At 39.9% G+C, this 25,834-nt stretch overlaps 1 protein-coding gene across 10 annotated transcripts in view; it reads right to left on the bottom strand.

Annotated features, from left to right (window-relative positions):
* The window catches only part of dnm1a (dynamin 1a), a 68,343-nt gene that overhangs the window by 13,473 nt on the left and 29,036 nt on the right, over positions 1-25,834 (bottom strand). For 5 of the 10 annotated variants that reach the window (XM_074618539.1, XM_074618540.1, XM_074618541.1 and 2 more), the window contains exons 11-16: positions 23,400-23,486; positions 21,978-22,048; positions 21,806-21,857; positions 19,844-19,855; positions 17,772-17,801; positions 17,354-17,467 (exon numbers count right to left, since the gene is read on the bottom strand). In XM_074618539.1, coding sequence (XP_074474640.1) covers positions 17,354-17,467; positions 17,772-17,801; positions 19,844-19,855; positions 21,806-21,857; positions 21,978-22,048; positions 23,400-23,486 — 366 coding nt within the window. The remainder of the gene's footprint in view (positions 1-17,353; positions 17,468-17,771; positions 17,802-19,843; positions 19,856-21,805; positions 21,858-21,977; positions 22,049-23,399; positions 23,487-25,834) is intronic. The other 5 variants (XM_074618545.1, XM_074618544.1, XM_074618546.1 and 2 more) reach the window with 1 other exon arrangement.

The raw sequence follows: 25,834 nt of genomic DNA, 5'->3' as shown, positions 1-25,834 counted from the left end.
AGCTGTTCTCATCAAGCTTTTCACACGTCTGCTGGTCTAGCTTGGACTTCTTTAACGTCTTCTGATTGCCCCTTTCTCTAGTAATATAATCCGCCATCTTGCAGGCTTCCTGCTTGAGATGATCACACGTGGTCTCATCCTCCATGATAGACCACAAGCTCCCAATCTCTGGCAATCAGATCAGCCACCTTGTAGGCTTCCAGGAAATAAACTTGGACTAAAGCTGTTGCCCTAGCAACAGAATCGCAACGAAAGTGCCTGGATGTTAAAGTGGCAATCCTTAAGATTCAGTCCTGGTTGATTTCAAATTTTGATTTGAGTGAAAACAATGGAATTGTGGTGAGTATAGCAGTCTGGAGTATTTTTGTTAATGCATAAACAGAAATGCGGTTTAGTACACTAAAACAGTATGTGAGATATTTTAGTATGTCCGAAACCTTAGTATGAAACCAATAGTATGTGAATTGCATACTATTTCCAGTGAAATATTACAGTATGCAATGCTGGACACTACTGCAACATAAATATCCCACAATGCAATGCAGTAGTAACGGCAATGTTCATAACAGACGTTGACTGTAGCAACAATAACGCTTCAATTTAACTGTAAGTATAAGATTTCACTTTGCTAGGCGTAATGTATTTTTAAAAAATAATTCAGACTTTGATTCTCAGAAACCGTTGTTTTGGTCACATGAGGTTGGCACGGGTTACCATGGTTACACGTCTCCAACCAGCAAGGAGGCTCTCAGGAAGTGACGACGTACATTACTGCTCAGGGCATCCGAAAAGATACATACTAGGGTTTATTCACACAAAAGTATGTAGAACGATAGTACACGTATTGGGTATGTAGTGCATAGTATGTGATTTCGGACGAAGCCACTATATTTCTATGTACATAAGCTTCAGATTTTCAGAATTGTGTGTATTGTTAAATTTTTTGTGTATATACAACAGCAGTTTTTTTCCGGGAATGTCACCACAGACTCCCATTCATGATACTGCAAATATATAAATATTGCAATACTTTCATCAGTAGGCTCAATCACCATTGTGTTACCTTAACAGATATTTATTTAAATGAAAATCTTAGAGATTGCCACTTTAAAATGGAAATTAGTAATTAACTGACAGTTCTTCCCTCCCTGTTTGTTACAGATTGGTGGCAAAACTGCCTCTCATGTGTTGGTGTGAACTACAGTAAAATATACACTCATATGCCAGTTTATTAGGTACACCGAGCTAAAAGTAATGCAGTCTAATACAGCAACAGTCCTGCAATAAATCATGAAGGTTATAAGATATTATATAATATATATATATATATTTATATTATATATTATTATATATAATATATTTTTGTTGAAACTGTTTTAGAGAGGTGTTGATTCAACTGTATGATAATTTTGGAGGCTGCAGTTTGTGCTGCTGTTGAACTGTATTGCGTTATACAGAGAGATGGTACTGGTAATTAGCCTACCCTGGGGTGGACAAAATAATAGAAACACCTCTCTTGAAGAGTTTCTACAGAAACTTAAGATATTAACCTTCATGAAGGTAGGATTCATTGCAGAGCTGTTTAGCTAAGTGTATATAGTGGTGGGCATGGTTGGCATTCAGCTGCAGGAGAGAGAGAGGTGTGTGGGTGAGGCTCATGAGAGCAGTACCAGGTGAGTTGATTGGCACAGCTGGTGCACGTTGTCTAATCATGCTCTCCCTTTAAATGCAGTAGCGTGCTGGACTGTTGGTCAGACAAACACACACAGGAGACGGCCATGCTGACTGTCAGTACTGTGGTCTGGAGGAGGGAAAATAGGGTTTTTGTTGAACTGTGAGTTGGAAGCGACTGGACCTCTTGGACAGGAGAGCCTGGGCAACCAGAGGTGCACAGTCCAAAGAGTTGTATATTTGTGTTAAACGTGTGTGTGATCAGTCGTACAATAAACTGTTATTGTCCACAGCGGCCTGTCGTGTCTGTGCTTGTGTTGAGAAAACTATCGGTGGCAGCAGTCCTGTGTGACTGTACAGTATGTTAGCGTGACTTTGCTTATGTCACATTGCCATGAGTTAAAACACACACAAAACACAGTAACAAAAGATGCTCTGGGTGTGGCTGGCCTTGAGGTTACAGTGTACCCACCACAAGCCAAACCTGCTTACTTATTAGGAGGGACTGTGTCAGACGGGTTTAATAAATTCATACTCAATTAATCTATTTTGTCTATTTATAACAGCCACGCTTGAGAGGTATGGAGGATGGAACCTGCCAAAATAAAAAATGAATAAATAATTTATTTGAATAATGTAATGTAATAAATACTTAAATACATACAATTTAATAATTCATAAATAAATGTAAAATCAATTTAAAATAAAGGCAAAAATAAATAAATGCATTTAAAAGATCATAATAAATAAATGGGAAATTAAATAGAAGAGTAAATAGAAAAAAGAAGCAAATTAAAACAGAAATATCAATTTATGTCATATTTTGTCAATTAATTAATGTGTACATTTACTTTTAATATTATTTTTCATACATTTAATGGCATATTTATTTATTTATCGAGTCATTTATTTATTTATTTAACAAAGAAATAGTTCCTTTGGAAAGCAAGCAAGCTCTGTGGGTTATCACTGAGTTTTTTGAGTACCATTTCCTTAATATCCCCTCTATTATATTGGAGTGGCAGCAGAAATCCCAGAGGCTGATATCTAAACACCACCAGAGTTAGTTTGGAAAACGTCTCTTTTAAAATGTGGGTGACGTGACCCTTTAACCTGGGATACTGGCTTTGAAACCTTTTGTCTGAACCTCTACATAAATTTTTTTTTACACACACACAAACACACACTGTGGCAGTGCACTTGGTAGTTAACCTGTGGTGTTTTGGAGCAGTGTGTGTGAGCAAAGTACTTTCCATGGTTTTATTTTGCTAGTGAGTAATAGCAGGCTCATTATGAAAAGCCAGAGGAAGTTCACTTCTGGATTCATAAAGGCACTTCACCACGCTGCGCGCCGGCCAAAAAAACGTCTCAAAGACTGAAACGCTAATTCAAAATGTGGATGAAATATGGCCTCACACACACACACACACATACACAGACACACACACACATGCTACGGTATGTATAAACACACACACACACGGGGACCTTACACAAACTGTATCCAATTAACACTTTGAAACAAATCTGAGTAGCTTGGTGGGCAAAACCAAGAAGATAGTCGTTTACGGCATCCATGTTGTTTTAAGAGGCTGCATGTCTTTCAGTGTGTGTGTGTGTGTGTGTGTGTGTGTGTGTGTGTGTGTGGTGTGTATGTTGATGGGAGTCTGATAGAAAAGTCCTGGTGACTTGGGCCGTGCATCAAAGGGCTGCAGAGAAGCCGCACGGCATCTGGGAGCAATAACGCTGCCTCTAACCCTTCATTACCACAAAGACTGGGCCCTGGGTGGCAGCCAACGGCAATTTTCACAACCCTCCTCCTCACCTCCCTCCGTTTTTCTTTCCCTCCATTCTTCTACCATTCCCCTATTGAGTCCTGTCTTTAACGAAAAGAAAAAAAAAAGAATTAAACACAGAGCATTTCTGTAAGTCGTACACGATGGGGAAGGGGAAAGACATAAAAAGGATGGGGCTTGTTTAGCTTCGACACTCAAATGCCAAATTAGTCCCGTCAAATGAATCTATTAAGAGCTTTTGACTTTACTTCTAAACATGATGCACTTTTGGCCGAAAAGAAAAAAAAAAGACAAATCTTTGCTGAGTCTACATATAATCAAAAATCTGTCTGTGAGTAATGTGTTTCTGAGGAACAGCATCTGAGGAAACTTAATTTGACTTAATGCCGTTTGGACTTTATTTAAAGTGAGGCCACATGTTGCCAACATTTAAATGAGGAACAGCAAACAATTTGGCGGAGAGAGTTACGATTGGGAACAGCTAGATTAGAGCTATTCTGGGACAATGTGTAAAAAACACACAGCTGCTGATGACTCATCGAGCTACGAGGTTTTGTGCAGTAACGTTCATAACAAATCACCTTTGGCGGCGTGCCAGCGTCCACTCTCTAATACTTCATATATCTTGGAAAGTGCTACTTGATATCAGACACAAAGGGTTTCCTACAGCTCGTCTGTCAGCTACAGACAAATGTAATCGGAAATGTCCAGTTTCACAGGGATAAAAACATATATTCTCACGTTCTCTTAATGGGGAAAAGTTTAATGTATGACATGTTTTGTTTGGCTTTTTCTCCCAAATGTTAAATGATTCTGCTGACTCGAGAAAAGTGACAGCTCTGTTTGGCTCTTCCTGTGGGAACGAGCACAAACACAAATAAACTTCTTTACGGAGAAAGGAAACATGGTGTCCACACATGACAATGACACATTCAGTCAGCAGTCCGGTTGAGACGCAGGCTGTCAGGTCGGGGATGCCTTCCTGTTTAGCAGCTAATTGCCAAGCAGTTAATTATCTGCTGTAGCGTTTGCGTCTGCAGAAGGTCAGTGTAACAACGGACGTGTGATCAATCACCGGTGACCACCGAAGAGTAAAAGAAAGAGGGAGGAGGGGCACCGCAGCCCGCTAACCACATAAACACGTGGAAATCCCAACACGTCTAGCGACTGCCGTCTGTTCAACCTGTGTGTTTAGTGTCTGGGCATGTTTATAGCACGAAGCTCTCACTTCTCCTGACGAATAAGTTCCCTTATAAAAAGTCATGTGAACTAACAATTATGGTTTTATATATCCATATTCATTTGTGAACATGTAAATTGAACAAATAATATATATATACAGACTCTTTGTTTTTACACAAGGGCGTAGGTTTAATTAAGAAAGGGGGTGTGGTTAATAGTCAGGCGTAATTCATAACCATGGCAACCAGATTGCATCGTTTTTTATCCCAGTTAAGATTAAACCAGTTTTGATGAATGTACTGTTTTATCAGACCACAAATGAGACAAGAATTAGCGCAACACACGCTTTAAGCGAGGGATCTGGGTCTGTGTCCCCCAGAACATTTTGAGCGTCAAACACTTAATTTCCTGCATTCTAGTAAATTTTTCTCCATCAATTTATGGTGGAAATGTCTTCATTTATGTTAAGCAAAATATAAAAAATATAATGAATGATATAATCCAGTAAGGCTGTAAATAGGCATGATTTAATCTTCCATCCTCTTTTGCGTCTTGTGTTTGGGGACGTAACCTCTTTAAATGTGCAAGTGGTATCTATTCAACTCAATGATACATTAATTCATTTTAAATCATTTGCAAACCCCCGGACTTTAATAGCTTATATGTGTTTCAGCAAGATTTCTGCTCATGTTCAAAACTTTCACTTTCAAAACATGTCCCACATATCTGTGTTCTCTGAGAAAATAAAGTCGCAATTTAGTCCGAATAAAGTAACTAAACTAACAGAAAACACTTCTGATCAGGCATAAATCTCACCCTGACGTGGCTTATTGTCCACACAAATACTAACTCCACCACCTCCAATAAAGTGCAGGCTAGATCCACTTTATCATAAACATTCAAATCAGCAGTGTTATGTGTGCTCACATGTGGAACACATGTTATTAGATTTATATAGAGGGTGCAAAAAAAGAAAAGAATAGTGCACCTACGGACTGCAACATTCACATCTGAGGTAAACGTGATGTCAGAATACATTGAGGGAAAACGTTCACATGTGTAAACCAACATGCAGGGGGTTTCATGTGCAACTTTTTGGCAACCGGTTTTACAACGGTAAATGCATATTATATAGACTTAGGTTTTATTGACAACAAATAACCTTCCATTACTCACAGACTACTTGAACAGTAATGAAAATAGTTGGATTCCTGAACAGATACAGGTGACAGGGTTTTTAGAGCCCAACCCGAACGTGAAAGACACAATTTTGTTTAATATAAAGGAGTGCATTTCCCCAAAATTCTGCCTCCCCAGGTCAGTTAGGACACCTTGTTCTGGGCTAAAACAAATATCTAAATTAAAAAAATTACAGTCTAAATTTGAACACCTTATATTTCAGCCCAGTCGCACAGCAGTTCGTGAAATAGTCAAAATTTAATGTATTGATTCGTGCACAAAGACATGAATTAAATTTTTTTTCGTGATGGTCAGCACAGGTCTTTCACCCAGGAGACCGGTGATCGTGTCCCGTGTGAAACCATAAAGTTGATTTATTTGCCCCGTAACTTCCATACTTAAGTTACGGCACTTCCTGTATTATTTTAACCCAAACCACAATCTTTTCCTCAACCTAACTAAGTGGTTTTGTTGCATAAGCCTAACCAAGGCGATCTTTTCCTAAACCTAACTAAGCAGTTTTATTTTTAAAAGACTGGAGCGGAAATTGATACATATGTCACATGTTGTACACAAATCAAATAAATTACATTTTGTGACTGTATATTTACAGTGTCACTTGTTTCACACATTTCTTTGAAAAAAAGAAAACATTTGTAAAATGACTATATGACTAGCTGCCACTTGAGTAAACATTCATTCAGTGACTTCCCAGTGGGTGTTATTCAGTTGCTTTTTGTTGATTTGTAACAAGGTAGGAACTATAAACAAAACTGTCCCAACCGTCCCAGGGACAGCAGACACACTTTGGACTCCTGTGCTAGCTACCAACAAAAACAGCTAACACTAGCATCAACTGATAGACCAGAAAATAAGCTTTCCAACAATATGTCATTTGTATGTGGCATAACTAAAAACAGTATGGTAGAAGAAAAATAACAAAGATCCAAAAATACTTAGTACTTCCACGCTGTATATTTCAAAACTGTGAATCACGTGAGGATTAGTCAGAAGGTCTCCACTTTGAGGTTGAAAGTGAAGGGGGTCTAGATGAGTATGAGCATGGTGAATGGCATAGTTCTTTCTAACTTGCTAAAAAAGGCTCCGTCTCAACTGTGCCAACCGACCCCGGTCTCCCCTATTTGTGGTATTACTGTAATAGATGCAGCATAAGGGGAAAAAAGGGAAAGGGTGTTAATCCCTAGCCCTAATCCTGTTTCACTGACACGTCGCAGTCCTTTCATCGTCACAACTGCACGGTCCAAACACAATAAGGCCTAAATTAACTGCTGGGATACTTTTTATAGTAAAATGAAACTGCCAGAATATAAAATTTGCACTTCCAAATGAAATTTGTTCTGCATACACAGAGGGCGTGTTTGGACTGAGTGTATTTTTATGACACGATTGTGCCAACGGTGGGCAGTTCCAAGGGTGGAGAGGGATTTTTTTAAATTATTATTATTTTACACATTTACAGTAAATCTAGCCTCGTAAAACGTGATATTTATGGACATAAAAAAATCTCTCACTTATGTCAAGATTAAATTGTACCTCAAGTCAGTCATTAAGACAAAAAATAACATTATCTATATAAAAAAGAGTATAAAATAGCCATAAATATAGAGAGACATGCAACATGAGAATATATTCTTTAAAAGCTGCAAGGCAAAGTTCATGTCGTGTGTTATTAAACACACGCAGTAATCTTTAAATGTCTGTCAATGCTTCTTCAAAGGAGATCTGCACAGTCTCACATACACATAACAAAATTACTACACACACACACGCACATGCACATGGGTGTACACAACATGCCAAAAGACATTAAATGTGGTTTCTTTTTATCCGTCCCGTGTCTGTTAGGTTTTATCCCAGGCTTTGTTTCTCTAATGATTTTTGTATTGACATTATGCTCTCTGGATATGTGAGGAACAATCAGCGGGAAAGAATGATCATTTTCAGAAAGACAAACACACATTACTCATTTATCTCATCAGTCAGGCAGGATAAACTCTGAATTATCCACAAACCACCCCGTGTACCTCCCCGGCCCACTCTGGCATGCTGCGGTCGCCCCTCATCTCTTGTTTCTCTTTTGCAATCTCTAACCCACTCTTCTACTGTTTTCTTTTACTAAGAGACACTGTCATTTACTCATTACTGGCTTTGGTGGCATTGTTGCCATTTTTTCCATCATTTTGTCCGTTACATCTTTTAGCTTTCTTCTACAAGTTCTTACATCTTTGCTACATCTGTTAACTTCAGTAGATTTCATACATTTGGCTGTCTGTTGTGTCTGTTCTGTGTCTTCTGTCTCTGATATTATTTACATTTAAAAGGCAACTTGACTATTTCTGTTCATCTTTATCTTATCACCAGTGTGTGTGTGTGTGTGTGTGTGTGTGTGTGTGTGTGTGTGTGTGTGTGTGTGTGTGTGTGTGACAGTTGACTGGGCCTCTATTTGAACTATTCAAACTTGATAAAAAGGCACTCACATGTGGGATACCTCACTTGAGTATTTCTATTTCCTTTTTACTTTTGTCGTAACCAAGAAATGGTTTAACTCTGCTTCTTATATTAAATATTATGAGCATATATTTTGGTATTTAGATTAAGTTTAATATGAATTTGTTTATTATAGCTTTGGGTTGTATTTGTTTTTTTATATTATAGACACTTGGTGTGCTATTAGCGGCAGGTGATGCGGTTTTCAGTAAATGTTGGGCAACTGAAGTCGTGGTTGAGATATCATCTTTCGACCACTATTTGACTATTTGCTTTGATATTATTAGATTTTTCGTTTTGTTTCTTTGTGGAGTTAGTATATAATGAACATTGGAACACTTTTTGGTTTGTTAAATAAATTAATTTAATTTTTGAATTGGACGAGAAGCTTTCTTGGAAGTGAGTTGGAGCCGACCATGTATTCAGTTCCCGCGGCTTTTAAACACTGAAAAGCCGACACAACTTCTACTCCACTACATTTCAGGGGGAAATATTGTACTTTTCACTCTTTCAGATGTATATCAGTCGTTAGCAGTTCCACCAAAGAGACATTTCACCCCTAAGTGTCTCACATGGTTTCATTCAAATAAATATTCAATGCCAGAAGAGCTAAAATAATCCAATATATGTCACAAAAATATAAGAGAAAAGTCCAAAAATGAATACAAATTTGTGTTGCAGAACTTTGTGTTTTCTTTCCAACCCTATTAAACATCTTGTGACCCATCAGATCATTTATCTTGTTGCACTTTGCCCTAGCTTAGGAACCACTGGACTAAACTGTGGAACTGTATATAAAGTAGTACAACTAGCTACACTTTGACTAGCTACTATTTTTCTGCAGAAACCTTTATACTTTAAGTTCATTTTGCTGATAATACTGTACTTTTACTTAAGTAAAAATTTTGAATGCAGGACTTTTACTTGTAATGGAGTATTTTCACATTAATGTATTGCTACTTTTACTTAAGTAAATAATCTGAATACCTCTTCCACCACGACCCTTTGACCACATCGCTCTCTTTTCGGACAATATCTGAAATATGTTGGACAGCTTCTTCAGTTTTACATTTATATATTTTGATGGAGAAAGAAAATACAACCAAGCTGCCATGTGGTTTACATTTGTGTTATCCAACAAGAATAATAGTGATTGGACTATAGTTTGAAAACTATCTGTGATCTTCCACTCACACGAAATACAGGGCATCACATCCTGGGGCTGCCCTTCATGGGTTTGGCTGGCATGTTGCACACAAATCTGTATGGTGCTCACAAGCTGAGCCTCACCGCACTGATGCAAACATTCAAAAAAGATACAATTACACCCACATGAACTGACGTAGTCGTTCGCTTTATGCAATAAATACAAAGATGGGAAAAACAAAGTCAGAAACTTGAGGTTTTTAGTAAGTAAGTAAGTATTAACCAGCGCTATATTTCATGACAGAACAGAATAACACAGATTACACTCGATGTGTGTGTGCATACTTTTGAGTAGAAAATGAAGCTGCCTGCCTGGTCATCCAAACAGTGGAAACAATGTTGGTGCGACCGCAGTGCTCCCCCCACCCACCCATTAACATTCACTCCTTCCAGTCCCTAAACTCTAAACTTTTACTGCAACAACAATGACGAGTCTCTTTTCTGGCTCGATACATTTTTCATATTTGTCGAAGCGCTCGTTGGGCATCATTTCGCCCCACATTTTTAAGTTGCTTCCTTCTTTCATCTCCATTTTCCTCCTCACTTTCCCTCCACATCCCTCCATCTCTCTGCCAGTACTGCTGACTCCTCTCTCCCGGGATTGTGCCTGCTTTGATTCGGAGCTCAGAAACCATATAGCTAAAATAAACACACAGCCTCGGCCACCTCTGCACACACACATACACACACACACCTGGAAACGCTAGCATTGATTACTCCTGCCTGCCAGCGGTAAGAAAGAAACCTAAACGCGAGTGTGTGTGTGTGGGTGTGTGAAACGAAGAAGGTGAATGAGGCAAACTTTGACTATATGTCTCAACTTTGAATCACACGGACCTTTCCTTCTCGTCTACACACACACACACACAACCTCCTTCGCTCTGGTTCTGATTTACCAGTAGTATGTCACCCTTCACCAGCACCCCCCACCCCCTCCGTGTGTGTGTGTGTGTGTGTGTGTGTGTGTGTGTGTGTTGGGAAGGCTGCAGAGCTGCATAAAGGGCTCTTTATTCGAGTCGGACAGGGAGAGGAAATCAGCTTTAGAAGTAAAAACAGAGGGAGCAAGAGAGAGATGGAGACCACAGGGCTGCACATCTGGAGTTATTACAAGGCTTCCTCCGGCTTGCCAAGAAAACGCCGACATTCCTGCCCTCGCTACAAAGACCATGGAGCCTCTGCTCTGACTCCTACACACACATCCATCACTCAGAAACCACATATACACTCATCTGTACCATAAGTACGTGCACATACATACATGCATACATACACCGAATGGACATGCAGACGCTTTAGCAAACACTTATATGCCTCCACGTGAGCGCACAATCGCAGACGTCCTCCCATCTGCCCACATACGCTTTCACTAAAAACGCTCCCTCCCTCGGCAGCCAATCATTCACTCCCTTTCCAAACTTTACAACACACACGCCAAACGAATGCGTCTCACTTCCTGTTCACCTTTGACCTTCCACTTTCTCCCCAAAAGCCAGAGAAGAAAGAAAGAAAGGGAGGGAAAAAAAAAAGCCAGACAGAGGGAGGGGAGAAAGGAGGAAGAGAGGAGAGGAAAAATGGGGGCCGGCGAACTCCTCCTCCTCCTTCCCTTTCCATATCTCCTCTCTCTCTCTCCTTCCTTTTTCTCCTTCTGTCTCTCGAAGAGGAAACTTGATGGCCAGTCCTTTGCCACGTCGAGCCTCCAGCCGGTCCACCTTGATCGCTGCCGGAGCGGCCAATTTTGCTCTGGGAAGCTTCGGTAGACAAATCCAAACAACTCAGAAATCGCGTTTGAACACCATCAGCCTGATTTCGCCTCAATGGAGCAGAAGTGTTGATTGAAAGGACGTTGGGAGATGAATTGGGGCTAACCGGTCGAGAAGGAGACAAAAACTAATATCAGCCAAGAAGAAGAGACGTTGCTGAAGATGTGTAGAAGAGAGAGGAGACTGTCAAGTCGCAGGTATCCCCTCCGCAAGGAGACATTTCTTTCCGTTTTGGCATGAGTCAAGGAGACGAAAGGTTATCCGGTGTTTTAGTGGGAGGTGTTGGGTCGGACTTAGTGTGACCACAACTATTCGCTAAGTTTCTAGCCATGAGAGATTAAGAGCACACTTTTGGGCGTTACTATCTTTTACCACTAAACATTATCTCAACAGTTTTTGAACTGTTTAAAGGCTCATGACATATCCTGGTTTTCATTTATTTAGTCTTGGCCTGGGGGTCAGCCAAGTTTAGGTTGCGCAAATTTGCGCTAAATGGGGTATGACCCCTTTGTGTGTGTGTGTGTGTTTATACATTTGTGCTTATCTTTCTCAATCTCTGTGTGCTTTATTCCATTTTCAACAAACAGTTTACTTTGCCAAGTAAATGGGACTTTTTGAGTTTTTTCGCAACAAAATAATTCTCTGGTTGAAAAAAATGAATGAATAATTGAACTGATTTGGCCAATAACAGCCAAACAATGCGCAGAATTCACTGATCAGCTTTATTCAGTGGATTCGGTACAGAGCTCCGTCTGGAAAGCTGCTTCTCACAGCGGGGAAACAGGAGGGAATGTCACTGAATCTGCCAATCAGTGGCTATCACCTCTGTCTAACCTCTTCTCCTCCTCTACCTCCTCCTCCTCCACCTCCTCCTTCATCCATCCCTCACATGCTGTTTCTTCTCTAGCCCGCACAATCAGCCTGATCAGCACTTTGTAAGCAGTCAGAGAAGGAGCTGGACTCAAGAGTCAGATACTGGCGTCGCAGTGAGTATGGTTTGTGTGAATGAATCATGACAGCCCCTTCTCACGGAATGTGTGAGCTTATCTGCCAGTCGCCCAGCCCGCCTGCCCAGTGTTCAGACTACCTGTTCAGGAAGTAGTGGTTGTACAGTAGTCTGCACATTGGTTAGGCTGGCCGGGGAAGCACGGGACGACTCGCAGGCACGTCAAGAAAAGCGCTCCAGAGGGCATCCAGCAGGCACGAGCACATCAGTGCTGTGGGAACACGCGGCACCACCCCTCGTCCATCTGGACAAGCCCGGGCACGATCCTAAATAAAGCACCCAAAGGCTCACCGCAGAGGCTTGGCCCTCGCCTATCCTGGATTTATGAGTGACGGATACATAAGTTAAATCTATTTACAGAGACGTGAGGTTACAGTTTATTGTGCCGTATATATATAGTTTTTGTTGTATTGTTTGATTTGTCATTGAAATGTGATGAACTGTAAAATAGTTTTGAATAGTTGAAATAAAGATGCTTGGATATCTATTTGACAGTTTCTTTTTTTCTTTTCTCAAATCACAGAAATTAAACAAATCCACAAAAATGATATCAACCTACAGAATCACATTTATATATAAATATACGTGCTTTGCATTATATTCCCAACAAGTTGTTTATTTTCCGAAAGATTTAACTGAAACCAAAAAAAGTTCAACCACATGGAAGAAATGAACATTTACCCAAAAAGATAACTAAAACACACAGTAAACCTCCAGCGTCGCACTGCGCTCTTCAACCAAAATCTACAATTACGTCTCTGGCTTTCCTGCACCGACTTTACCTCAAATGACCATGTAATATGCAGGGAGGCAGGAAGCCACCGTACAAAAAAATGCTGAAAGAGAAGCCACTCTGTCATTGTCTATTCGCCATTTTTACGAGTCTTTGTATAGCTCTCCCAAAAAAAGACTGTTTGTGGCTTTGGTGTGTGTAGCTGACGTTATGTGAAACGTTACGAGTTTAGCTAGACCCCCTGCCTCGATTTCCATTATGTTTTGTTTTCTACCGCTTCACCGGGGCCGCAGTTTGTCTTCCAGCCCGCCTGTCTTTGATGAAACGAAACCCACAGCGAGCGTACACCATCTTGAATTCCTTCATCCCTCCCGAGTACACAAAAAGCAAAGTAGAGGGCAGAAACATTCACACGGTGTCCCATCACAGAGCATCGTCTGCAGGAATGAAAACCGCAAACCCAACCTGTTTCCATTTAGAGCCCTGCCACCATGTCGCAGCACACAAGCGCATACACACACACACACACACACACGCAGACACACACACACACACACACACACACACACACACACACACACACACACACACACACACACACACAGTAAACACACACCGTATGGCAGACGTGTTTCTGGTGAGTGCGTTGAAAGCAGCAGTCTGCTGTTTCCCCCCAGGATGTTTACAGCTGGGATCACCAGGCGAGTCTGGCTTTCTGGCAGCTTTACAGCAGGAGCAGGGAAACCCGGGCACACACACATACACACACACACACACACACACACTTATACACACATATGGTCAAAAGGGGCACCCAAAGAAAATACCACCACTGACAGGACAGCAAAGTAATCTCTACGTATTCATCTTTCGTCTTTGTGTGACAAATAAAAATGTGTAAATGTATGAATTTGATCATAAGACCACATGAATATCAAGTGTGCTGGCAGCATATAAAATCACAATTGCGTTTTTTTTTTTTTTACATACATTTTTGTTTTGTTTTCAGCCATTTTTTCCTCCATTCACATCTCCCTCCCTACCTCTCTCTCTCTCTGCTTTGGGAAGCCTTAAGCTACAAAGCAGCCTGATTCAAAGAATTGGCATGTCCTGTGGTAATACAGACCAGAAGGTTTTTGGGCACACACACTTTTACACACACACACACACACACACATACACACTAACCAAAACATCCTGGCACCACTAGTTGGGTTGAAAGTTATTATTAGTGTCTGGGGGTGGTGTGTGTGTGTGTGTTTCTTTCAGTGTGTGTGTGTGTGTGTGTTACCAGGCTGCGGCAAGGGTTTTCCCCATGACGAGAGGCAGTCAATAAAACGGCGCTGCACTGTTTTGCGAGTTGGTGTAAAGAAATGAATGTGTCTGTATGGAAATGCTGGAAAAGATGCACATTTTTTCTTTTCTCTGCAGGCAGTTATACCTTTTTTATTTTTATTTTTTTTATTTAATAAATAATATTTCCAACTTTTTATCAACTGTGTGTATTTTGGCCAGCATCCATCCAGGTGCACATGTGTGTACAAGCTCTCATGAGTACTCTTAACCTCTTGTATGACTGGAGTATTTAAAAATGTTCAGCTTGGATGGAAAACAAAATGGAAAGTTTCTCTTTTTCTTTTTTTTTTTCTTCTTCTCAAATCACTTGCAGTGCCCTTAAAACCTCTGTGCTGAGCTTTAACACCAGCGCCATGTGTTGGTTTTGGGTCTCCCTGGCATGCACCCCTCGCAGTACCATGTTCAAATAAATATACAGTGCAAAAAGCGAGGGAAAGATGGAGAAGGGTGGGGACATGGGAGAAGGAGAGGGTCACAAGGAAAGAGTGAGAGAGACAGAAAGAGAATGGAGAGACGTGACGGGAGGATGAGGAAGAGTTTCCTCTGGTTTGGGGATAAACCTTTGAGGATGAATAAGGGAGCGATGGGAAATGAAGGGAGGAAAATGGTATAAAGGGAGGATATAAAAGCAAAACCTTCTCCTCCTTCTCCTCCCCCCTGTCTCCCCCTTCAACCCCCACTCTCTGGTCCTTGTTACTCCTGCTGCTAACCAGCTAACAAGAGACACTCCTCCCCTACAATCCAGTCCCTCTCTTACTCTGTGCCCCGTCTTTGAAATGAAGTAAGGTTATTAGAAGCAGCTTGTGTGCGTGTGTGTGTGTGTGTGTGTGTGTGTGTGTGTGTGTGTGTGTGTGTGTGTGTGTGTGTGTGTGTAATTGGGAACAGGGCAGGGGGCTCTGGTATGCACATGTGTGTGCCAGCTTTGGTGTCTGACATGCTGGGGGGTCCTGACTCTTTGCAAAAGGCCTTCTCAACGCTACACACACACACACACACACCCTTATGTCAGCGAGCACAGCGGCTGTGGCTACGGCCTGGAGACAGTGAGACTGTGGCTAGCTCCTAATAGTTCTGCAAAGCATCATGGGACACCGCTTTGACCAGTCGACCCAGTAAGCCAGCGGGTCAAATCATCGCAGTGTGCAGAGGACCAACAGTTATTTTTTGCCAGCGGGACGAGCCGGGAAAAAAAAAACGTTTGGAGCAGAAAGTGGAAAGGAATCTGTGAATCTCTCTGGTGGAACAATAAACACGTCCGACTGAAATAATTCTCCTGGTATTGTAGCTTTTTGGAAAATATTATAAAAGTGCTGTTGTTAAAATGACATAGTTTTGAGGTGAGTCAGACAGAGGGGATGGCGTCTCAGGTTGGGCTGCGAAGATGTAGATCACAATAAAATGTAATGTCAACGGAGCTTCTGGACGTTTCACTATGACGATTCAGCTATTGAAAATCACTGGATGATTGTGAAATCAGCTTGAATGTCTTTTTCAAACATGCCATGTTTCTTTTATTATTAATTAATGTGTGTTTGCTACTTTCCACAAAACCTGGACTGCAACAACATGAAAGACTTTTTAAATATCTCCCAAATTCAGCCAAACTTCAGCCTTAATCTGAGGCTACACTGAAAACACACTACATCTCCCTATGATAAATCGCTGGCCAGATTTTATTAATAAATTAGCTGAACACATCAGCATCATTAGGCCACATATGATTTTCAGGAGTTCAAGAATGTGGAAGCTACAGCCAGCACAACCATGTCAATGCACTGCACACACACACACACACACACACACACACACACACACACACACACACACACATGCATGTAGTTTGTGTTACACCCATTACAAACAGTCATGGCTAGCTCAGCTAGTTAGTTATCTATCTAGTTACAATGCTACAGACCAGGGTTATTATAGTAAACTACGTAAAACTGAAACTAAAATGAAAATAAGCAGGGAAAAATATTCCAAGTAAGCTGAAACTAAATAAAACCGATATCCTTCCATTTCTGTAGCCATTCCTACACAGTTCTTGTATGTATATAGCTTCATACTTCTGAGGCATTATAGCTGGCCCTAACAAAAACTAACTAAAACTACTAAAACTAAAACTAAATATATAAAAACTAAAACTAAACCTTTCTGAAAAACTGAAACTAAATTAAAACTAGCAAACACACTCTGAAAACTAACTAAAACTAAACTAAAATGAAATGAAAAGACAAAACTAAAATGAAATAAAAAACGAACTGAAAATTCCAAACTATTATCACCTTGGTACAGACGTGTGCCTGAGCCACACACAGCTGAGGGTCTGCTACGTCATACATAATACTATATCATAATACAGCTCAGTCTTTCTTCATGGAACACAGGGAATGCAAAATGTATTTTGAGGTAATGCAATACTTATTGCGAGGTAACACAGAAGAATTTAAAAAATAAAAAAGGTATAAAAATATTTTTTTTACATGATGTACTAATGTAAAGAAAAGAAAACCTGTGATATATTGATATAGTCAGGCTCTGCTTCACATCCTAATAACGCCTTATCGTACAAAAATACTCAAAAGCAAAAATATTAGTTATTTTTTTAATAATAATAAAAGAGTATTTTTTGACAATAGTGTGCTGCAGTTGATTCTGCTGAGTTCCTTCTTTTCCCTTTTTATGACAAAGGGAGGTTTTTTTTGCCAGGAACTCCCATCCTGCATCACTGTCGTATAATTTTATTAATTCTTTATGCTGTTTTGCTTTTGGACTACACTACAAAGTGGATAAACACATGCCTGTGTGTCAATTTGACGAATGGATGCATTACAGATTTAAAAAGCCTGTAGCTCTGAGCGTAAACAGGACTCTGATCAAAAAGTCTTACAGTGTGCCAAAACAGAAATGTGCGGGTGCAAACAATCTTAATATTTGTGTGTGAACAGCATCTCACCTCGTCATCTTTATACCAGGACAAGGACTCGGCGGTGAGGACGAACCAGTACTCCTTGGCTCCTCCCTTCATGATGCCGATGTTGTTGATGGTCAGCCAACCTTTCCTGATCACCTGAGAGACACCCAGACACACAGAGAGAAGGGAAAGTGATTGTAAATAACATACACCATTCATCATTTCCTACACACATTTCACTAACGTAACACCCTATTTGTTACGTACCTACACTAACACGTATGTGGCAGGACAGTAAAATGTTTCCAGTGGAGATAAGAGGCCACAAACAACAGCAGGGAGACGCTCACCTACACGACTAAACACATTCCTCACACTCTTATTCTCTCTTGTGTTTCATTCTCTCCACCAAACAGAAACTATATAGACACATACAATACATGGTGTGCGTGTTATTTACCTTGAACCGATCGCTAACTCCTCTTTCGGGCTGAATGAGAATTTGGAGAGAACGCCAACGCAGGGCATTTAGTAAAGGCCGAGTACACAATGTGGGTCAGGCACCAGCACATTATAGCTGGCTGCTGGGACGGCAGCGAGGGGACAGCAAGCAGGGTGGGAGGTCAGGGATGGCTACAACAAGAATGGCCCATGTCAAACCTTTCTGAGGCCATGCAATGAAATGCAGGAGCCAGACTGGTTTATGTGCTTTTTGAAGAGAAGTGATGGAGTGACAAAAATCCACTTCCCTTTCATTTTCTCTGACGTTTGATTTCCTCTGAAGTAGTTTATATAGTTTCACACTGTATGACAATGCCACATTTTATATTCTATATCTGACGTTTTTTTGAGAGTTGATTTATAGATTTCGAGTAAAATAATCAAATAAAAGATAGTTTTTATAAGAGTGCATCCTGACTAGTGTTGTCAAAAATTAAATTAAATATAACCCTAACGCAAAAATATCAAAGCACTGATACATATCTATATTGAATATTTGAAACAGTTTCAGTCTCTTTTCTGCGGTATTGATACACGGGTACCGGCTGCGCTTTCTGCTCTCTCCTCTCTCCTCTCTCTGACAGTGAGTTGACACACACAATGCTATTTATCTTTTAATAACAAATTAACAACAAATTGTTGTCAAATTGGGTATCAAAAAATGGCATAGAATATCGATATTTTTCATGGTATTGTATCAAAGTTAGAAATTCCAGTCTCCAGTAGTAACACTAGTCAATTTTATCTACATTGCCCAAAATTAAAATGATAAAAAAAAGAGTAACGCCTGCACATTGTCGCCAAACCATGAAATTATTTGCGTGTGCAACAACAGTGTGTAGACGTCTTTTCATCGACAGCCCAAAATAACAACGTTGTCTCAGAGGGGTTTACAATTTGGACAACAACACTTTCCATACTTAGACTCTCAATTTCTTCACAAAAACAATTACATTAAATGATTAAATGGAAAAATGCCTATCACAGGCCTGCACATCTCTACTCCTGTGCATCATTTTTACATATTCAGCACATGCATTTGGTATCTTTAGAGAGTTTCAGATCTGGACTAGAATTTAAGATAAAGTTTGAGCAGGATTTGAGAAATGAAATAAGAAGCATATTTGATAATAAGTGGGGTTTTAAGGGGTCCTACAGTTTTCTTGGTATGGAGGTCAGGAGGGCGTTAAATCAGGAGAACAGAAGCTGCGGGGTTAACTACATCCATCTGTAAACAGGAAGTGAAGAGCACCACTTTGTTTATTATGTGCCCCTGACCTTTGACCCTGATCTGGGTGGTTGTTATTACAACTGACAACTATGGAGGTGACATATGTCTAGCACACTGCATGTCTACATTCCCCCCCACCCCCCTGGCCTTCTGGATGATTTGCGGAGAGGCAGGGAATTAAAGAGGAACTCTAGTGACGAGTAGATAAAAATAATTATCTTCAAGAAAAGAAAGTCTCTTTGGTCTTCACTCTCCTTCTCTTTGAGATGCAATTCAGGAACGCATGAGTCTCTTTATCTAGTTCAAATTACTGCTGGGGGGCGTCTCTTCACCGCCAAAGCAAACTAGCCTCAGTGTTGAAGTAATGTCCAAACTGAGTCTTTCAACAAGACTGAAAGAGTCGAGTAAGGATAGCATTTTACAGTACATTTGTCACCCTGTAGTGCAAGTGTGTGTATGAGTGTGTGTGTGTGTGTGTGTGTGTGTGTGTGTGTGTGTGTGTGTGTGTGTGTGTGTGTGTGCGTGCGTGCGTGCGTGCGTGTGTGTGTGTTCCTGCAGGGACGACACAGCTGAAAAAGAAAGGAAAGGGCAGCAGCCAAGCATCCCCCACCACAGCCACCTGCCCGTCTACTTGTAGTTAGTATGAAGCTCATCTCATACACACTCATACTCATAAATCCACGATCAAAAACATGAGCACAGACGCATGAAAGCCTTCCCGCAGACATGCACAGAATCACACACACACACACACACACACACACACACGGTCACACACGCTTCAAACACACACTACTCACCATGACCTCATCCTGAAGCAGAAAAGCCACAGAGAGGAAGACAAAGAGGACGAGACACAGCAAAAAAGAGAAATCACTCAGAGGAAACAAGATGATAGAAACCCACAAACCCTAAAACTGAAGAGAGTAAGATTAAAGAATAAAGTGTGGGAAAAAAATAGAAGAGGATATAGATGCTTTCAGAGGGCAAAATCTGTCTTTATTTTACTTTGAATGTATAGTCATTGATCTGATATTGTGACTGACCTACAGAATCCAGTTAATGTAGGTTAGTCAGTACATCTAAAGAATGTGTCAACAAATTTAAGTGAAGTTTCGACACCCGATTCGACTGTTATCAGGCCATTAAAGAGGCGTTATCTCAGTCGCTATAAGCACCATAGATGTGGGTCAGTAGGGGCGTACTACACCTACTACGTTGTAAAAGTGGAAGTGAAACCTGTAAGCAACGCGTTCTAACACGTTGTAAAACTGAATGAAACGTTACATTTGAACACAAACAAAAGCCTTCGTTAGGTTTAGGCAGGGCCGGCTTTCGCCCTTTTGGTGCCCTACGCGGAATTCAAAACTGGAGCCCCCCCCCTTAGGCTTAGGGTTAATTTTAAGACAAAAATTTAGATTTTTATTTTTATAAATAACTGTATTTATTATAATATAAATAAGCAATTGGTCCCTGATATTATTGGCTTAAAATTGTTTAGTCAGTTTCACTACAATTTACACTTTCATTAACAAATAAGTGCGGCAGAGCTGATGGAAAAGTGTGACAAAGAGAGTTACAGGGGTAGTGTATTTCTTTCTATTTATTTATTTGTTCATTTGTTACCTCAACGCAGAAAATTAGGAATTACGTTTACATTTGCCCACTGGAATTTTTTTAATTTATTTAAATTTTTAAACCACTTAGTTAAGAAAAACATTGTGTTTTGACTTAAAATAACTATGTTTCCAAAGTTTAACCTAAGCTTGTGAACACAAAGACAACTACACGTTGTTGGTTTCACACAGGATGTGAACAAAGAATGTCTCCTGGGTGAAAGTCCTGTGTTTTGTGTCCCATCCAACGCCCCCAACATCCACTACTATGGTCGCTAGAGGTCGCTGTCGTGTTCTTTTATACCTTCTTTCTGTGATCTACCATGTGGATAGATGATAAAACCCACTACTGGGTGTTGTAGGCCCCTCTTGACCCACATCTATGGTGCTTATAGCAACCGAAAAAGCCTATTTAATAGCCTGGTTTAAAAGCCATGATGAGATTCTGTAAATTATTTTTTTTGGAGGGGAGATTTTTTAACATTTAAAAAAAAAAATTGCATTTTTTACATGAACTTCTGCACTTACTTAATAATGATTAAAAAAAAAAGCAGTCACACATGTATTGCATAATTGTCTGTTACTATTTGTATTTTGATGCAATCCGATATCCAAATGGAGATTAAACATTTCAAACCATTTTCCATTTTAAAAAATGAAAGATTTTGAGGATTTTGTAACCTTGACGGAGGTATTAGTGTGCATTCTATTTGATTAATATAAGATCGTTGATATTTTGTAACAGACTTCAGTTTGTGCCAACATCACCGTGACTTTCACCAAAAGGACAATTGTTTCAAGATTCAACAACTGTTGTCCATTAGTGTGTAACGTTCACAAGAGCCGTGCAGGGCTGCATTTTGTAATATATGGACTGCCGCCAAGGTAACACGATACTATGTAGCTGCGCTACATTTAGCATGGGCAAAACAGAGAGCTGAGTGCTAACAGAAGAAAGCCTTATGGAAGAAAGACTGTATGAAGTTCAGATGTCATGTTGCTGGCCAACAGACGAAACCAGACTGTAGGAGGAGTTCAGTCTGGGATCATGATCCTGTAGCTGTACTGTACTATATAACCTGTAAAATGTAGTATAACCTGTCACATAAAAGTGAAATGACAGTATGTTTAGTGTGATCAAAGTACCTGGTTGCCAGCTGCTTTCTTCTTGTTCATTTGGCTGATCCTCTGTTGAGCGCTGCACAACAAAACACATCAGGAGATACTGCATTTAGACCTTAAACTGCACATGAACTGGTAAATCTTACACCTACTGTAGGTCTTTATAATGGAGAAGAAGCAAAAAACAGAAACTCACTTGGCAAATCCAATGAAGTCCTCATGGTTGGTGTTCATGTAGGACAACTCAATGTCTATCAACAGCATCACCTAAACAGAGACAGAGAGAGATGTTATCAAAAATGACTATTTATTGATAATATTTTAGAACTTCTCAAGGTTTTTGGTTTTAGAGGTTTTGTTGATGCACTTTTGCTGTAATGCTATAGCAATAAAAACTACAACTACCAAAATTAATTTCACCTAAGACCGTAAGCAGCCTTATTTTTATTTGTTTAATGCTCCTTTTGAGTTTTCAGCATTTTTATGCCACTATGTGCAAAATTCAACAAATCTCATTCATCTTTCACATTATTCTGGTGGCATACTGTAGGTTTGTCAAAAAAGTAGACAATCCCAATGAAAAGTGCAGTATAAAGACGTCATGCAGCACTCGCTTCTGGAAAAAAAAAATTTCTCATTGAGAGGGAGTGAAGATAACTTCTACCAGATCTGGCAACCCTTTATCGACCACTTGAAAAACAGTGCTAATCCTTCCCACAAATTAGCCTGGATTAAACACCATTACTCTAGTTTTATTTATTCATTTATGTATTACTCAAGTGTAAAACATTGATTTGTTTTATTAGTCTTAATACCTGTACTTTAAATACTTTTTCCTTTAGTTCTACAGTATTTTTTTACTCTGAAAACCCCAATACAAATGGAAAAAAAAATGTTTTAACCATAGACTGTATATAAAGATGGACAACATGACAGCTCCCCAAATGTGAAGCTAAAACATCTGGATCGCCCCCTGGTGGCTGGCTGCAGTATAGGTCATAAAGCCCGCCCCCTCCATGTTAGTGGACGGGACATGGGCCAAACTAAAGAGTCACAGTACACGTCAAGTACATTTTTCCCAAAAATGGTTTCTGTCATTTTAGGTAGTTCTCATCACGGTGATGTTTGATCAAGTATTAATTTTTCTAATAAGTTTGGTTTTAATTAGTTATAAAGGGGGTGAGACGTCATGATTGGCTGCTGTGACAAGCCGTGCTCGGCTTGCAATTGGTTCAGACGGGTGACCTTGATATTGCAGCTCCAGGCCCCCGATCGCTACTGTGCAGACTCTGGTTCCAAATTAAGTCAAAATCTCAAGATGGCAGATCCTGTATCCGGGATATTTTGGCTTCACTTCTGTACACTGGGAGGAAGTGGAGACGCGTCGTCCATCTCTATATACAGTCTATGGTTTTAACCCCATACTTTCTAAACAATTAACAGATGCTGAGATCATTAAATATAATGTTTTCAAAGATGTTACAAATATACGCCAGAAAGTACATCTATGCAAATATTAATAAAAAAGTTAATCCTATTCTATACAACTCAACCACCCTCTACACAACCATAAACCACTCACTTGTCTTACTGTGTGATAGTTGTTTTTGTGTGTTACCTGGTTCTTAGTGCGGCTTTCTCTGTCTCTGATGTGCTGGGTGACGATTCTCTCCATCTCCTCTCTCAACATGGGATACTGAGCCAGCTGTGAGCATAGAGCACAGTAGGTAGGTAGCAAAAACACACATGACAACTGTCACAAATCTGCAGTAAAGCACTACATATCTCATCTCACTGAACCACAACACACAGTTCCACCAATACAACAAAATACGTTACAAAAACATAATTAAACAGGTTTATGTTTCAGGAGTTTTATCCCAGTCTCGGCTCTAGTCTCTGCACACCCAGCTGACCAGTGGGTGGATTTGAGTGGGTTTCATGTGCAAAATGTCTAATTGTTGCCAATGTGGAACAAATGCAGAAGAATAGTGCAAAGTCTGTGATATTACCACACAAACACAGAATAAACAATGTTTCTGGCAGAGACGCTTCCCTTTTCCCAGCACACTGCGGGTCTCTTTTTCCATGAGCTCATTGCAAACCCACGAACGCAGACGTTGGTGGGCCTCCAATGTGACACAAACAAATTTGGAGAAGTGTGAGGAAAAAAGAAAAATCAAAACCAAAAAAATCACAGCGCAAGAAAGAAAAATATGCGCTGTTTTTCTTGCAAGTTACAATGCATCTTTCATGTCTGTCAGATGGTTGTGGTGAGTGAGTGAGTGGATATCAGTGGACCTCTCTGTGGTTCTCGAGTTGATTTACTGCTTCCTGGTTTCGGTCCAATTACAAAGCAGACGACATCCATAATGAATAGATGCTTCATAATAACGGGACACTGTTAAGATGAATGTCAGTCTAATTACTGGAATCAACAGTTTGTTTGTCTGTTCTAAGCTGCAAACGTTAGAACACCCGGCTAATTAGCTTTTTACCAGGACCTGTAGCTTTAGCCTCAGTCTTTTAGCATTATAGGATGTAGCCATCATACGGTTTGTATATTTAAGACCATTTTACATGGTTTATGTTTAAAAAGAGTCAGATTGAAACATTAAAAAGACAGCTGGAGACAGAGTTTTCCATATGCTAACAACAGTTGCCATTTCAACTGACAAAAACGCCGTGAGTTAGAAACGAGAAAGCTGCTTTTGTTTGCTTCTCTATTTAAAAATTACTGTAGATTTCGTATGATTATTCCTGTTATGCAGCAACATTCCGGCAGTGTAACTTTTAAAATAAAATGATGGATTTTTCATGAAGTTGATCACTTTGCACTGGGAACATGGTAAATACCAGCATATGTACCAAAAAAAAAGCTCAGTAAAGTAAAAAAAACATATTTTTAATGTACATTATTCTTTGTTTAAATTCTAAAGAAGACCCTAATCTATAATTCAAGCAATTTGTTGGAAATATTTGACACATTTTAAAGTGCCATGCTACAATGGAAAGCTTGACAGGCATAAAAAAAGAAACTAAGGGGCTTAGCAATTTACAGTTCACACAAATTAATGCTAATTTTTGGCATTTGGAATTAACAATAATACTTTCTGAGGTTATTCAAATAGTCCTTTTGTTCAAAATTGTTATCAGCCCACCATTCTTTCTTGTCTGGTACACTTGTGCTTATACTGTAACTGTTAGGGACAAACACATGCAAAGTATATTTCTTTTTTTTCTGCATAGCTCTATGTTAGTTTTCAAAGGTGTCTGTATCACATCAGACGAGCTCAACTAGCCTACACATCTGTTTTGTAAAAGCATACCTTTACAGCATCTGGTTAGTTTAACCCCTTGACAGTTTAGCCAAATCGCTCTTTTGAATCTGAGGAAATATGTGAAGTTTTTAACTTGAGGAAAGACAGCTACAATTGACATTGTCACCATTGTCCAATTATTGATACTGTTAACTGATTTTATTGAGGATCACATCTCCTGAATTCACTCCAATACTCAAAATTTGTGAAAACCACGAAAATAAAACATTTACAAACAAAACCAATAAACTGTGGATGTATTCAATGTCCAAGCAACTGAAAGCAACATAATGTGTGCTACTGGAAAGGTGCATTGCAACTTGAAGACAGATAAAAGCTGCCAAAATCTGATGAAGTGTCTTAAAAACTGATATAGAAACAGAAAACTGAGAAAGAAATGTTTGTTTTTTACAAACAAAGCAGCAGGCAAAGGCACTGGCGGTGATTCAGACTGACATGCAATGCAAAGGAGCAGGGAGGGAGGTATGGGAGAAAGGGTGATGGAGGAAGACTTCAAACTGACCCCTTTGTGGATTTTCCCAACCACTGTATATTATAATACAGTATCTTTAAATACAGTTTGTCTCTGAAAGTGAAATCAAGATAAAAGTGTGACAGAGAAGAGAAATCCAAAGGAGGTCACGCTGTCTTTTGGTCATTTGCTTTGCGAGGAAGCAGCCGGCTCAAAGGGTTAGAGGACGACAGGATGGAGAGGACGAAAGAGAAATAAAAA

The sequence above is a fragment of the Sebastes fasciatus genome, chromosome 19 (assembly GCF_043250625.1).
Source record: "Sebastes fasciatus isolate fSebFas1 chromosome 19, fSebFas1.pri, whole genome shotgun sequence".
Lineage (NCBI taxonomy): Eukaryota > Metazoa > Chordata > Actinopteri > Perciformes > Sebastidae > Sebastes > Sebastes fasciatus.
This window is presented reverse-complemented; position numbering and strand designations above follow the sequence as displayed.